Source organism: Schistocerca nitens, chromosome 4, assembly GCF_023898315.1.
Source record: "Schistocerca nitens isolate TAMUIC-IGC-003100 chromosome 4, iqSchNite1.1, whole genome shotgun sequence".
NCBI lineage: Eukaryota > Metazoa > Arthropoda > Insecta > Orthoptera > Acrididae > Schistocerca > Schistocerca nitens.
In genome coordinates this window covers 895,768,852-895,783,502 of record NC_064617.1, presented here as the reverse complement: position 1 = coordinate 895,783,502, position 14,651 = coordinate 895,768,852, and the positions used below count along the sequence as shown (strand labels likewise).

Genomic DNA, 14,651 nt, shown 5'->3' with positions numbered 1-14,651 from the left:
TTCCATTTCCACAATATTGTCTTCAAGATCACCACCCTTGTATAGACCCTCTATATACTCCTTCCACCTTTCTGCTTTCCCTCCTTTGTTTAGAACTGGGTTTCCATCTGAGTTCTTGATATTCATACAAGTGGTTCTCTTTTCTTCAAAGGTCTCTTTAATTTTCCTGTAGGCAGCATCTATCTTACTCCTCGTGAGATATGCCTCTATATCCTTACATTTGTCCTCTAGCCATCCCTGCTTAGCCATTTTGCGCTTCCTGTCGATCTCATTTTTGAGATGTTTGTATTCCTTTTTGCCTGCTTCATTTACTGCATTTTTATGTTTTCTCCTTTCATCAATTAAATTCAATATATCTTCTGTTACCCAAGGATTTCTACGAGACCTCATCTTTTTACCTATTTGACCCTCTGCTGCTTTCACTATTACATCTCTCAAAGCTACCCATTCTTCTACTACTGTATTTCTTTCCCCCCATTCTTGTCAATCGTTCCCTAATTCTCTCCCTGAAACTCTCTACAACCTCTGGTTCTGTTAGTTTATCCAGGCCCCATCTCCTTAAATTCCCACCTTTTTGCAGTGTCTTCAGTTTTAATCTACAGTTCATAACCAATAAATTGTAGTCAGAGTACACACCTGCCCCTGCAAATGTCTTACAGTTTAAAACCTGGTTCCTAAACCTCTGTCTTACCATTATATAACCTATCTGAAACCTTCCAGTATTTCCAGGCCTCTTCCATGTACACGACCTTCTTTCAAGATTCTTGAACCAAATGTTAGCTATGATTAAGTTATGCTCTATGCAAAATTCTACCAGGCAGCTTCCTCTTTCATTTCTTACCCCCATTTCATATTCACCTATTACATTTCCTTCTCTTCCTTTTCCTACTATCAAATTCCAGTCACCCATGACTATTAAATTTTCGTATCCCTTCACTATCCGAATAATTTCTTTTATCTTATCATACATTTCATCAATCTCTTTGTCACCTGGAGAGCTAGTTGGCATATAAACTTGTACTACTGTGGTTGACGTGGGCTTCCTGTCTATCTTGGCCACAATAATGTGTTCACTATGCTGTTTATAGTAGCTTACCCACACTCCTATTTTTTAATTCATTATTAAACCTTCTCATGCATTACCCCTATTTAATTCAGTATTGATAACCCTGTAATTTCTTGGCCAGAAGTCTTGTTCCTCCTGCCACCAAACTTCACTAATTCCCACTATATCTAACTTTAACATATCCATTTCCCTTTTTAAATTTTCTAACCTACCTGCCCGATTAAGGGAGCTAACATTCCACGCTCCGATCCGTAGAATGCCAGTTTTCGTTCTCCTGGTAACAATGTCCTCCTGAGTAGTCCCTGCCCGGAGGTCCGAAAGGGGGACTATTTTACCTCTGGTATATTTTACCCAAGAGGACGCCATCATCATTTAACCATACAGTAAAGCTGCATGCCCTCGGGAAAAATTATGGCTGTAGTTTCCCCTTGCTTTCAGCCGTTCACAGTACTAGCACAGCAAGGCCGTTTTGGTTAGTATTACAAGGCCAGATAAGTCAATCATCCAGACTGTTGCCCCTGCAACTACTGAAAAGGCTGCTGCCCCTCTTCAGGAACCATATGTTTGTCTGGCCTCTCAACAGATACCCCTCCATTGTGGTTGCACCTATGGTATAGCTGTCTGTATCACTGAGGCACGCAAGCCTCCCCACCAGCGGCAAGGTCCATGATTCATGGGGGGTTCTGGGATTATAACTCGATTCTGTAGTATGCCCTTTCCAACTAAATTTATTATTATGGGATTACAACTCGATAATAAATTTAGTTGGGAAGGGCATACTACAGAATTTCTGAAGCGGCTAAACACGCTTTTATTTGCAATGCGAATGACATCAGATGTAGAAGATATAGATATTAAAAAACTTTGCATACTTTCATTAAATTATGCCATATGGGATGATATATTCGGGTAACTCGTCAAACCAAGCAAAAGTTTTCAGAGAGCAAAGTGTGTAATTATCTTAACAGGGACTGTTAGACCATTTTACATAAAAATGTCTGTTACATTTCAGTTCTGACATCACCTGGTCACATCAGTCAAGATTAGGTATTTTGTGTACGATTTCATAACTATGTTTCATTATGGTAGTGTATTAATTCTGTAAATATTAGCCAGTTCCAATTTACTATAATGTATTCACATATCATGACGATTTCCTGACAAATTATTATATACACACACACTATGTATTTTTATGTTATACTTCCTGTCATGTTCCACACCCACAAGAATCATTTCATTTTTGGGTTCACGGAACAAAAACTGGATCTAATCTATTTGCCTAGCTTGCTCTGCGTATAACGCAATTGTGACATGACGCATTATGCTTGTTTGGCCTATGAATAGAAACATTAGACACAGACATAAGAACAGCATTGGTTGGCTTATCTATAAAGTCTTGTGGTATATCTCCTCATTCCTCCTTATACTTATCCTTTGCACTCATGGACTTGGAATGGACCTTTTCTGTGCACTGTCTACTTCATCACTCAAAAGCAAACAAGTTGGACTTGTATATATTTAGGCAACTGCTTTAGGTTTCTTAACTTCAAAACCTCGTAATAACTACTACCACTAAACGCAAGCTATGAATTGAGATTGTAATCGGTAGAGGAATTGAAGCTTTCAACCAAATAGTTTATTTATGATTGTGTGAAAAAGATTATGAATCTGACATTTTTCTTTTCAGTATTTCTGAGCAGAAAAAACAATTTTTACCAAAGACTAACTTCAACAACATGTACAGTTCTGCATTATTTGCATAAAAATATTTGTACAGAGAGCAATGACAGTGCTTCCCTTCCCCTCCTGCCTCCCTCACATGGAAACGCTTGTTCCTGCAGGACAGGCAACACAGCAACCACATGGAGCCTAAGAAGCAGTTGTGATTGGCTGGCACCTGGCCCCTACCATTCAACTCGCTGAAGCATTAATCACAGAGTAATTTTAATCAGCTAATAATAAATATAGTTCTAAACCTCGGAATAATCTTTCTACTCAACTTTACAAAAATGGACAACTATACATGCTTGTTCATTTATACATCAAACTAGTATAGCATTTTCCTATTAATCAGATGAGTTTCTTTCTTTATATATATAAATTTCTTACCAATCAAATAATGGAAAATCTCATACCCTCTCAGTGGTGTGGGACTATGTCACTGAGCAACCAAGGCACATAGAACTTATAAGGGTTTTTAGTCACACAAACAAAGTAAATTTTAACATTTATTTTCAACTACGATATATTAATACAGGCGAAGTGTTTCAATTGAGTATGCTTTGTTACTACACTGTCGTTTCTTCAATGGTTTTCCTGCTTTCAGCCTATGAAGAATTGCTGCTGATGTCTCAAGATCCTTCATGCAGCTCAACTGTAACATAATACAAATAGAGAATTTAGTTTGTAATAAAATGATTTCTTGAATCAATTACAGTTAGCAGCTATTTACTTCAACTAAAATACGTGATACTGATAATGATCAATAGTAATATACAGCAACATTATGGGAGATTACTGGTTCAACAATTATTTTACTGAAATGTGGGGCAGGTACAAAACACAATAGCTAAAGTATGGAAACTCAGGTGGTGGAAGGGAGGATAAGGCAGTTCCAACTATTAAAAAGAGATATTAGGGGGACCAAAATGTAATGTATTTTTTTGCATTAAAATTCAAACAGATAAAGTGCTAACAAGTTTTTATTTTTAATCAGTTATTTAATTGCTCTCATTATCAACAACCTTCTGTCGTCTAGTATGCAAATTTTTAATTCCAGACCGACAAAAATCAATTAGTTTTTGAGAAAAGTATCTGAAGATGGCATTTTGGGCATCATTCACATTTCACATTTTTTGCCACTCAGAAAATGTTGTTGCTAATGGAATAAATGGAAATCCAATGGCGCAAAATGGGCAAATATGGTAGGCGAGGCAAAACTTCCCAACCCAGTTCATTAATTTTTTCTAGGACTTGTCCTGCATAGTGAACTCTTGCATTATATAGGAACTGAAGTTCCGGCATTGTCAAATAATGGTAAAGCACTGTGAGCAAATAAGGAGCAGAGGAGATAATGTAACTCTTCATTCAAAAGCAGACACTCCAAACTTTCTGAGAACATATTTGGAATTATCTGCAATTAATTATGAAATAATTGACATAACTGAAATAATTCAGACCCCTCAATATTTCAGTTATCTATTTTGCCTTAATGGCTGCAAAATAAGGAACTTTTAACAATAAACTTTAATGCTTTATTGTCTTTCCCCGGTAGCTGAATGGTCAATCCTCTGGGCCCGGGTTTGATTCCCGGCTGGGTCGGGGAATTTTCTCCACCCAGGGACTGGGTGTTGTGCTGTCATCATCATTGTATCATCCTCATCGACTGCAGGTCGCCGACGTAGCATCAAATTGAAAGACCGGCACCCAGCAAACGGCCTGCCCGACAGGTGGCCCTAACCATACGATTAAATAAATAAATAAATAAATTGCTTTATTTTTTATGAATCAGATAATACCGCTCACTAATCAATTCAGTCAGTAATTAAGATTTCAAATAATTTACAATCATAAAATTGTTTCAAGATGGATGCCATACTTGTTAAGAAGCGATTTCAGATGACATTCAGTCAGTAATTAAGATTTCCAATAATTTAGAATCATAAAATTTTTATTTCAAGGTGGATGCCATAATTGTAAAGAAGCGATTTCAGATGGCGCATAGTAATAATATCCATGTACATTTGTGAATTATTAATCTGCAACATTTTCCATAAATCAAACAATACTTGAGTCTCAAGAGTCCATGGAAAACTGTAAAATCTAACCCAGCCAAATTTCAAAGCATTAAGTAGTTTTATAATTCACGTCATGTTCTTACATCTGTCTTTAAATAGCCACCCCTACCCCAAATACACATATAACATCTCTGTCACATTGTTCAGAGTCTGTGACTGGCAAGCACTTAGCTAACATCTAAGTGCTGGTTAAAGTGAAATTCTGTACCAGGTGTGACACATATGTTTGTAAACAGACTGAAACTAAGTAATATCTTTATGTCTTAAAATCTTGGGAGAGCTAATAAATACACAACTTGAAAGTGTTATGATCTACTAATTCTGTTCATTGGAAATTGTTGTTAATGCTGGTGATAATACTCCAAGTTATTTAGAGTGCAATTTACTTTCATGTGTCTGTCACTGTACATTACACCACTGACTTTAACCAATACTTTGATGGTGTTTAATGATTGGGTGATACTTCGTCCATATGCATTCCCAAAGGAAGAGATCTGCATGCCTGTAGCTGTATAAATTGTAAATTGTAGAACTGGAACTAGCCATCAACTACAGTATACTGCAAATTTGTATTGACCATTTTTAAAATTCAATTCCACGATACTTTTTCAGTACAGCAACATATGAGACCAAGAGGTTCGTCAGAACTGAGTAGAACCACTACTGAAAGCAGACCATCACATGTTGGATAAGAAAGGAAAAATAAAGCAGCTTTATCCTTGTCAAAAGAACAGACCTTCTAACATGATTTAGGGAAATCATGGAAAACCTACATCTGTATGGCCAGACAGAATTTTAACTTCACTCCTCCCACACACGAATTCAATGTTTTAAACACTGCGCTTCCTTGTTTAGTAAACGAAAAGATGAGAAGGATAAAGAATTACTGTAATTTGGTAGCAAGTTGATGGCGAAAGACAAGTGCATACTGGAGGTTCAGTTCTCACCTCTAAGCTCAGAATCACTATGGTTTTAAAAAGAGATATCCAAATAGTGCATTTACCCGAGCATAAGATGACCAAGAATATACTATGCCCCTATTTTTTTAAAGAGACATTTTTATTTTTAAAATATTCTGATTATTCAAAATTACAAACTGTTTTGCTGGCACAGAGTATCTGCCTAGAAGTTAACGTTACACCTATTCTAAACCTATACCATTTATTGTTGTGTACATTTTGATAATACAAGGAGAAATAAGATAAACAAAAAGAAACAGTTTACATCAATTTTTATCTTCACTTCCTTCTTTGCTTACTACCCAAGAGAGTGGCATCTCTATTTCCTAGAACAGGACCAGCAACAGTTATGGCACTGTGTGTCTACTGCAGACAAGTTGGCAAGATGTTAAGTTTTGTGTAGTCAGTGGGATGATACTTTCACATAAACAATGACAGGCAAGCAAAGAGCCACTGAATTTCTAACACTGAAACTGAAACTGAAACCATTCTCTTCTTCACTGTTGTCACAAATATTTCACTGTTTTTCTGAATATGTCACGAATTATGAGGCTAGGATTAGGTTGGGACCTAATAGCACAGCAATATTTACTGCCAAAGGAACAAGCAGTAATTAAACTAATGATCTTAGTTGTCACAAATACTTGGCTATTATTGCTCCCTCATTGGCTGCCTAGAACCTTCAGCTGACAAACCTCCTTCGTTTCCATTATATCTCATGGTGTGTGCTGACAACACTGCTGCACAACACACATACATATGCCACTGGGCCTTAACTATACTTTTACCTCTCCTTTAGAAATAAGTACTATTTTGAGTATTTGTCCAATTTTAAAGTCAGTTCAATTCCAATTGCAAATGGATTCAGGCAAACTTCAGTTCAAAATTGGCAGAAGTACATAAAAAGCTGAGGTACATGGTATACATTCCCATGGTTGGTAGCACATGAAATCTGCTGCCCACTTACCATTCCCCTTCCCACACTCATTCAAATTCCTGCACATGACCCCAACTGGCAAAGCAGGATGACCCCTATATTGATCTTTTACACAATGTAAAAACATTGACCTCAGCAGCAATAATTCAATCTGTGAATCTAAGACAATGAACGATGAATTGAAGAAAAAGCCTTGCCCTATAACAGAGTAAATACAATAAATTCATGCGATGAGACAAGTACCAAATTTCCTGCTATTATGTTCAATACTAACTTTAACAGTCATGTATTGGGTACTCCAAGTGTAGATCATTTGAGTGTGAGGTTAGTGTTGGTCATGCCAATACAGAATGTTGGACAAACTTTCACATCTACTCATACACAATTTCTGTAGTCTCACAAGTTGCCTCCCCTTGAATGCGAGTGTTGGTCAGTTGTGAGGCTACAAAACCACCAATCAGATTTTATGATGGGACCATGGTGTACATAAACATCCTCATGAATCTTACAGAACTTGAAAAGCATACATCTAAGACGAAATGAGTTGAAGATGTTGCTGTGGAAGCAAATGTACTTTTTTTTATATAAAATCCAATTAATTTCAATTTAGAGCAGTCTTCAGTAATATGAACACCATTCCATGAATATTCTGGTAGGGTACCATTTAATTTGAGTTGAGCTGGTGTTATTCTAGACTCTTTGTTACATGTAAACTCATTTAAGTAGTTACAGACTGTGGTTTATTTAATACGTGCATCTGTATTCTGCATAGTCCAATGTGTAGGGAAAAGGGTTACGCAGTCAAGAAATTCTGGAAACTATCAAAATTAACGAAGTTCAGGTTCATTCCAAGTCAATAAGTCAATACAGTAAATGCGTCATTCATGGATCACAACCAAACTGAAAGTTTCCAGTAACCACACTTCAATAAAGCAACATTCATTTAGTGAAAAATGTTGGCAGAAAGGGGGAGGCTTCATGTGCATTTCTGGTGTGTCTACAAACACATCAATTCTATACAGATTGACACCCAGACCAGCAACTGAAGGCGGGGTGCCCTGATGCCGCACATCAGGTACAATAAATCACAACCACTTTTTAGGAATTTGAATATTTGCCCTTATGGCCCTTTACACTTTTCAGTTTTTCGACTATATCTTTTGCTACTCCTGATTCAAAATTCAGAGTAACTAATTGTGCATTCCATTACTTGGAAATATTTTATTTCTCTCTCCTTTTTTGGCTTTTGTTTCAAAAAGTATTTTTTTTTCAAAACGTTACAGCCTTTTTTCTCACGTGGTATTAATTTTAATTGTACAGCTCTTCATTTCACAATAATGATATAAACATCACCATATTTTATAAAAGTTATCATACTTACAAGATGGAAGTAAATAACAGGATATCCAACCACTGTTCATCAGGATACTAGATGTGCAATAAATGGTGACTGAGACACATTATTTGGTTCAAGTCACTGCTTCTTGGATTTCAAAATGCCCCCAGTCAAAGAAAAATCATATCCACCTACACCAAGGCAATTTAACAATTCACACAGTGGCAAAAATGCCAGTGCTATCTTATCAATCCTACCAGCATGACCTAATATCATGTGACTTCTTCCTGTTCTCAATGATCACAAAAAATGATTGTGCTTTTTATTTGAAAAGCTTTCAGCAACCTACATCAATGTGCTGAACAACATTCCAACCCCCCCCCCCCCCAAAAAAACAAACGGGAAAAAAAAAATTCCACAGCAGGGATAAGGGATCTTGAAAAGAAAAGAAAATGTAGATTGCAAAAGGCAAATATAAGAAGCATTCAAAAAGAAACGAGCCAGAGGCACCAAACAGGAATGGCCCGCCAACAAACTAGACAGACGAATGGGGAAGGATGGACACGCACAATGACAGACGACCGAGCAAGACACCAAGAACAACAACACGCAAGAAGCAACGGGGTCACAATAAAAAACCTCATGAAATCAACAACGTCCACTTGTCCACGGAAATAAGCAAAGCAAACACAATGTCTGTAAGCGATATATCGAGAGACTCACGTGAATATCAGACTGCCTCCCTGAGTGAGAGGCAGGCGCTTAAATGCAAGATAGGGTACATTTCTATTGGCCACTGGGACCACGTGCTCTAAGTGGTGCCCTCACATTATACGCGGGCCAGGAGCGCGCACAGCCAAGGCTTACGCTGCGACGGCTGCAGATACCTCTAGTGGTAATCAAGGTCCACGCCGTCTGGCACAGATTTGAAACCTGCGGCACTCTGTACCAGAACAAGTGTCTCAACAGCCGAGACACAGCCAGGGTCAATACTTCTTACATACAGGTACTGGTTTTTGTACTTATGCCTCTGGCTTGTTTCTTTTTGAACACCCCTTATACTTTCCACTTCAAAATCTATAATCCCTATCTTAGCAAAACCCCAGCTGAAATACCCACGGACACTACAGCTCATACCAGCACTAGTTCTCAGCAACACCTTCACAGGTAGGAACATCTGCCGGGTCTAGCCCAAAAATTAACCTTCCAGGCCATAACCTCCCACAATTCTCACCTCCCCTCTATCACTGTTAACCAAGCCGAAGTGGTAGTGTTCTCTTTATTCATTATCTTTCCCAACAACATATCCATCTTGCATTATATTAAGTTCTATCTTCATCCTATTCCTCTTCTAATAACGTTCCCATAGATCAAACCATTATCAATGATGTAGGTGCTGCAGTGTGAGGTAAATCAGTTGTCATGCATGCCCGCTGTTGCCAACTTTAAACTCGGCTTTTCCTGTGCCCCTACTGCTCTTCCTCCCCTATCCTTTGTTTCAGACATTCTTCACTCTTCCCATCCTAGCCTCTGTTAATTGTATTTTTAACTCCTTCTTTGACCTCCTGTTCCTTCCTTGCTACCCCCTCCCCTTTTCTCTTCTTCCTCCTTCCTCCTCTTCCCCTCAACCATCCCCAAATATTTTACCTGGTTCCAGGACCCTGTGTTTGTGTTTCCCTCTCCCCCAGTTACCTCCAATTCCGCAGCCCTCTTCGAATCTTATTATTCCCACTGTTCCTACCTTCCCACCTTCCTCAATCTGAAACACTACTTACAGTCATGATGCAGCATCACAAATAAGTCTTGACACTGATTAACTTCCATTTAAATTACTTAACTGATCAAAGATATTTGTGACTTTAACGAACAAAGTAACTATAGTGGAAGTTGCACTGCATGAATACTAGAGAATAGTAACACATCATTTTTCTTTAATTTGGAAAAAAATGGGTCAAATAAAACAGAAATGTGTATGTTTGTACTTTCAAAGATTTTGCTCTGAAAAAGGAATTTGAATTCCACAGTTCTAAAAGCAATTAACTTCATATCTGCCTAATCACAATCAATACTTCATCTAACAGTCAAGTGCTGGTATACCATCATAATCCTGTTCAAAGCCTAAGAGCCACTTAATTATGCATGTATGGGTGCATGAAGTATACACAAGTTCAAATATCTTTTCAGTTGATCTAATACTGTATAATATACAACTCAAAATGATACAGTCACGCACATCAGATATGAGCCAACCATTTTGCTACTGCTACATTATGCATTATTTGCTCAAAGTCTCATGAATTAGACAAACAGCTACTGGACTCACATTTCCAATGACAATCTGATGGAAGGCGGCAAGTAACTGGGCAACCTGGTTGTCTCTGCTGAGCAGCAGCTGCTGATAGTGGGCATCAAGCACTGTGCACGACCAGTTCAGCAGCCGAACATCAGTCACATCTTGCTGCAGCTGGTAAACTAAATGACGCAGCAAGAGTAGCACCTCATCCAGTGGAAGTGTGCGCAGATGTGCTGTCAGTTTTGCATCACTCACATGAGCATTCAGAGCTAATTGCAAGAGATGTGCCCTACCAGGAGGACTTAACGGCTTTATCTTCATAATTTTGTTGGTTCCAATGTCTGCATCATCATCCAGAACACCTGCAGAAACATTAAAAAAAATGACATAAGCAATTCATCGAAAGAGCTAGTTACAAATGCAAATTCCAGTGGCATATAAGAATCACTGTATTTATAGTACAATAATTATGTGAAGCTACAGAAAAGGGATTACAATGTATTTTTTAGTTTCAAAATGTAAGCCATGTAGCAAAAGTTGCAATTACAATACTGAAGACAGTAAACAATGAACCAGATTCTGAACACTATTAGGCACATTTATTTTCACAGTCAAGAACTGGAAACAGAAAGAGCCACGCATGTAATGAGTCCAATCAGAATCCTAAATGTTATTCACCATATAGCAGAGATGCTGAGTCACAGATAGGCACAACAAAAAGACTCTCACAATTAAAGCTTTTGTCCATTAATGCCTCTTCATCAACAATAGATGACTGACACACACACACACACACACACACACACACACACACACACACACACACACACACACAGAGAGAGAGAGAGAGAGAGAGAGAGAGAGAGAGTCACGCAAGCTCTACTCGCACACACGACTGCAGTGTCAGTCAACTGAAACCATACTCGAGCGGCAGCACCATTGCATGTTGAGAGTGGCAACTGGGTGAGGGTAAAGAGGAGGCTGGGGTGCGGAGGGGAAGAGATAGTATGGTGGGGTGGCGGACAGTGAAGTGCTGCAGGTTAGATGGAGGGCAGGGAAGAGGTGGGGAAAGGGGAGTAGTGGAAAAGGAGAGAAATAAAAAGATTCCAATGTGCCTTGTTGTGCTCTACAGTTTTATGTTATTTTTGTGAGATATAACAACACTACAGTGCTCATTTTTGGAACACTTAGTTTAGTAGGTGTTACAAATAGAGTTACATGCCAAATCTATGGATTTCACATGCCTATTTACACATCTAAGCAGACTTCGGTATTAACTTTGTGTCTGAATAAAATTGTGTGTGTCAGATAAATTCACTTTCTAAAACTTGGTTCAAAAACTTCAACATAAAACTTAAATTTGTTTCTCGAGTCAACTGTATCAATACTCATGAACAACTCAAGATATATTGTGTATTGTTGTATGGTGAATGCAGTGAAAGACATGTTTTGTGGTACAGCATCAGTTGTAATCTACATTTGAGCTTTGTACAGTTTTAACAGTAGTATCCCAGTTTAAAAAATAAATAAAAATTATAAATCATCCACTCCAAATTTCAGTGTCCAGCTATGTGAATAATGCATACTTTTGAACATTTTTGAAAGATGCAACTATTGTGCATAACATATTTCATAGTGAATCAGTACTTGTGATTTACAGTTACTGTAGCACAGTAACAAAGCAAGGTGGGCTTATCCTACTCACTCTTATACCACTCCTACGCCAAAATTACTTTTTTTTTCCTTTTCTCATATGATATATGATAGTTACATGAAATAACTTATTTCTTACTCAAGCAGCATTTCATTAAATTTCATTGTTTGATTTACCGATTGCTGGTGACAATAGTATATTTAGTTCTGAAGGAACGATTTAGGTTCCCTTCTATGACCCTGAGGGACATACATGACTATAGAGGCACACTAATTGCTAGGGATAACAATAAATAATGGGCCATTCTGGAAAAGCCACATCAGCTGGTTCAGCGATATTATTCCTAAAAGCTAACAACTACAGCACAACAGAGGGTCCCTCACTCTTGGTGGAGCCTTTGAACAGGACGCTTCGCTGATTGCTGGTTTTCAGTGTTGCTACAGATGGAGGCAAGTGGAAAGAGTCACCACAGTTCTAATGGAAACATTTTTTTAAAGACATATTCTTGGCTTTCAATTATTACAAACTGCCTGCATGTCAAATTTCAGTGCTGCTTAGAAACTGTTTGTTTCATGATTGACATAGCTCACTTAAAAGCCCACTTTCTCCGATTTTCAGTAAGCTTTCTTTTTTTCTAAAAAAATAATATTTCAGAAGTTATACATATGCAAAACTTTTGTGCCATAATTGTGTATTACAATTTTCTGCTTCCAAAACTGTATACTTTCACTTACTTAACCAGTCAGTTTGTTAATTATTCAAATCAGGAGACTTAACATTTTAGAGACTTCTTAGCGAACCTTGGCAATTCCCATGCACATTAAAACGTCACTCTCATAAATGGTACCTATTATTTTTTATTTTCTAATTAAACAGCTATTGGTTAATCAATCTTACTTCACTGGCTACTGCACCATTGTCACTTTTACTTTCCTGTCTTTTATGTTAACATTTTATAATGGAATAGCTTAGTATTTTACCAGTCTGTTGTTTTACGTAAATGCATGTCTATAGGTAGGTGTTGCGCACATAGCTGTAGTTAGTCTCTAGGTGGTATTGAGCCACTACAGTCACTACGTCAGTATTTGGTAGTTAAAAATGTATGTTGTTTATGGGCATTCAACAGAGTGGTTACCATCAGTTAAATGTGTACTATATTTATCTGAATATAAGACAACACCCCCATTTTTTTAAGAGGCTCCATCAGAAATTTTTATTTTTAACATGTTCTGACTATTCAAAATTACAAACTGTTTTACCGATATAAAGTATCTGCCTAAAAAAGTTAGCATTATACCTATTCTAAACAAATGTCATTTACTGATTGTCTGCATTTTGATAACACAAGGAAAAAAAATAGGTCTACATCAATTTTTACCTTCGCCCTTTTCTAACTACAGTGTCCCGTGGTGGGATGGTGCATGCAGAAAAAAGGAAGGCACCCAGGGAACATTGCACAATGGAAGTTTATTTGACAGGAAAGCAGGCAAGAAAACATGAACAATGGAAAACAGAATCTCTATGAAATAAAGTAAGAGATTGTCCTGATCTAACAGAATAACTGCCACTCATTCAATAAAGTTCCAGGAAGGCACGAGAGAAAGCACACAGTCTGAGATCACAGGTTACTCAGCTGCAGTCAGGTTCGGAATTGGTCATGATCAAAATTGTTGGTTGCACTGTCACTGGCTTGGTGCTATTGCATTGCATCAGTGACTCATCACAGTACTTGGATTCAGAGTTGAGTTCAGACTCAGCATCAGACTGCTGGAGAGCTGCAGGCAGCAGTCCTATAGAGGCCAACTGACATGTGGATACCAGGAAGTGTTCAGCACAATGTAGCTTTGCAGATGTGACATAATGCCGGCTGTGTTTGGTGATTGTAGTGCCCTTGTTACCACAGCAGTTGTCACAGTGCAGTGGAGCTGCATCAGCTGCAGAGAATCTGGCAGGGTGGCAGTCCACAGAACGATGGTATGTGGCATGTGTGCAGGGTCATCAGGCACCAGCTAGACAATGCATTCCTCTTCTTTTTGGAGAGAGATGGTGAAGCCATCTCAACATGTAGACAGTGACGACGGTAGAGGCAACAGCCACAGACACGGCACTTACTATCTAATTCAGTAATCTGTTACATCCCTATTTTTAATCTCCATCATCATCATCATCATCTTCATTTGTAAGCATACTGGAATTCCTACTCATCCTACAGTATGCCATCTTCTGACCCATCCACAACATTGGTTATGCAGTACTTTCTAAGGATCCACTGACCCAGCATGGGTATTGAGAGTTTCTGTAACTTCCCGCCTGGAGCGAAGGCTTGATCTCCTTGACAAAGCCAATCATTGTAAAGCTGTCTGTCTATTCAAAACAACATCCATTACTTGAAGTTGTGAGGTAATGCCGACAGGAATTATTACCTGGTCTGTGTTGTTATTTGCTAAGAGATCCTTAACTTGCTGGGTGAGATATCCCATCAACAAATCCGGCATCAAAATTTTCCTTCAATTAAGCAAAGAAGCCTGGTTTTCTCTTCCATACAATCTTCAAAAAATTTAACATCAAGTCTTGTCACGCATCCCTTTCCTTGGCATCTAAATATA

At 38.1% G+C, this 14,651-nt stretch overlaps 1 protein-coding gene across 1 annotated transcript in view; it reads right to left on the bottom strand.

The window, feature by feature from the left end:
- Positions 1–3,286: 3,286 nt before the first annotated feature.
- The window catches only part of LOC126252029 (nucleolar protein 11-like), a 68,167-nt gene continuing 56,802 nt past the window's right edge, over positions 3,287–14,651 (bottom strand). The window contains exons 8-9 of the mRNA XM_049952815.1: positions 10,422–10,753; positions 3,287–3,443 (exon numbers count right to left, since the gene is read on the bottom strand). Coding sequence (XP_049808772.1) covers positions 3,318–3,443; positions 10,422–10,753 — 458 coding nt within the window. The 3' untranslated portion in view covers positions 3,287–3,317. The remainder of the gene's footprint in view (positions 3,444–10,421; positions 10,754–14,651) is intronic.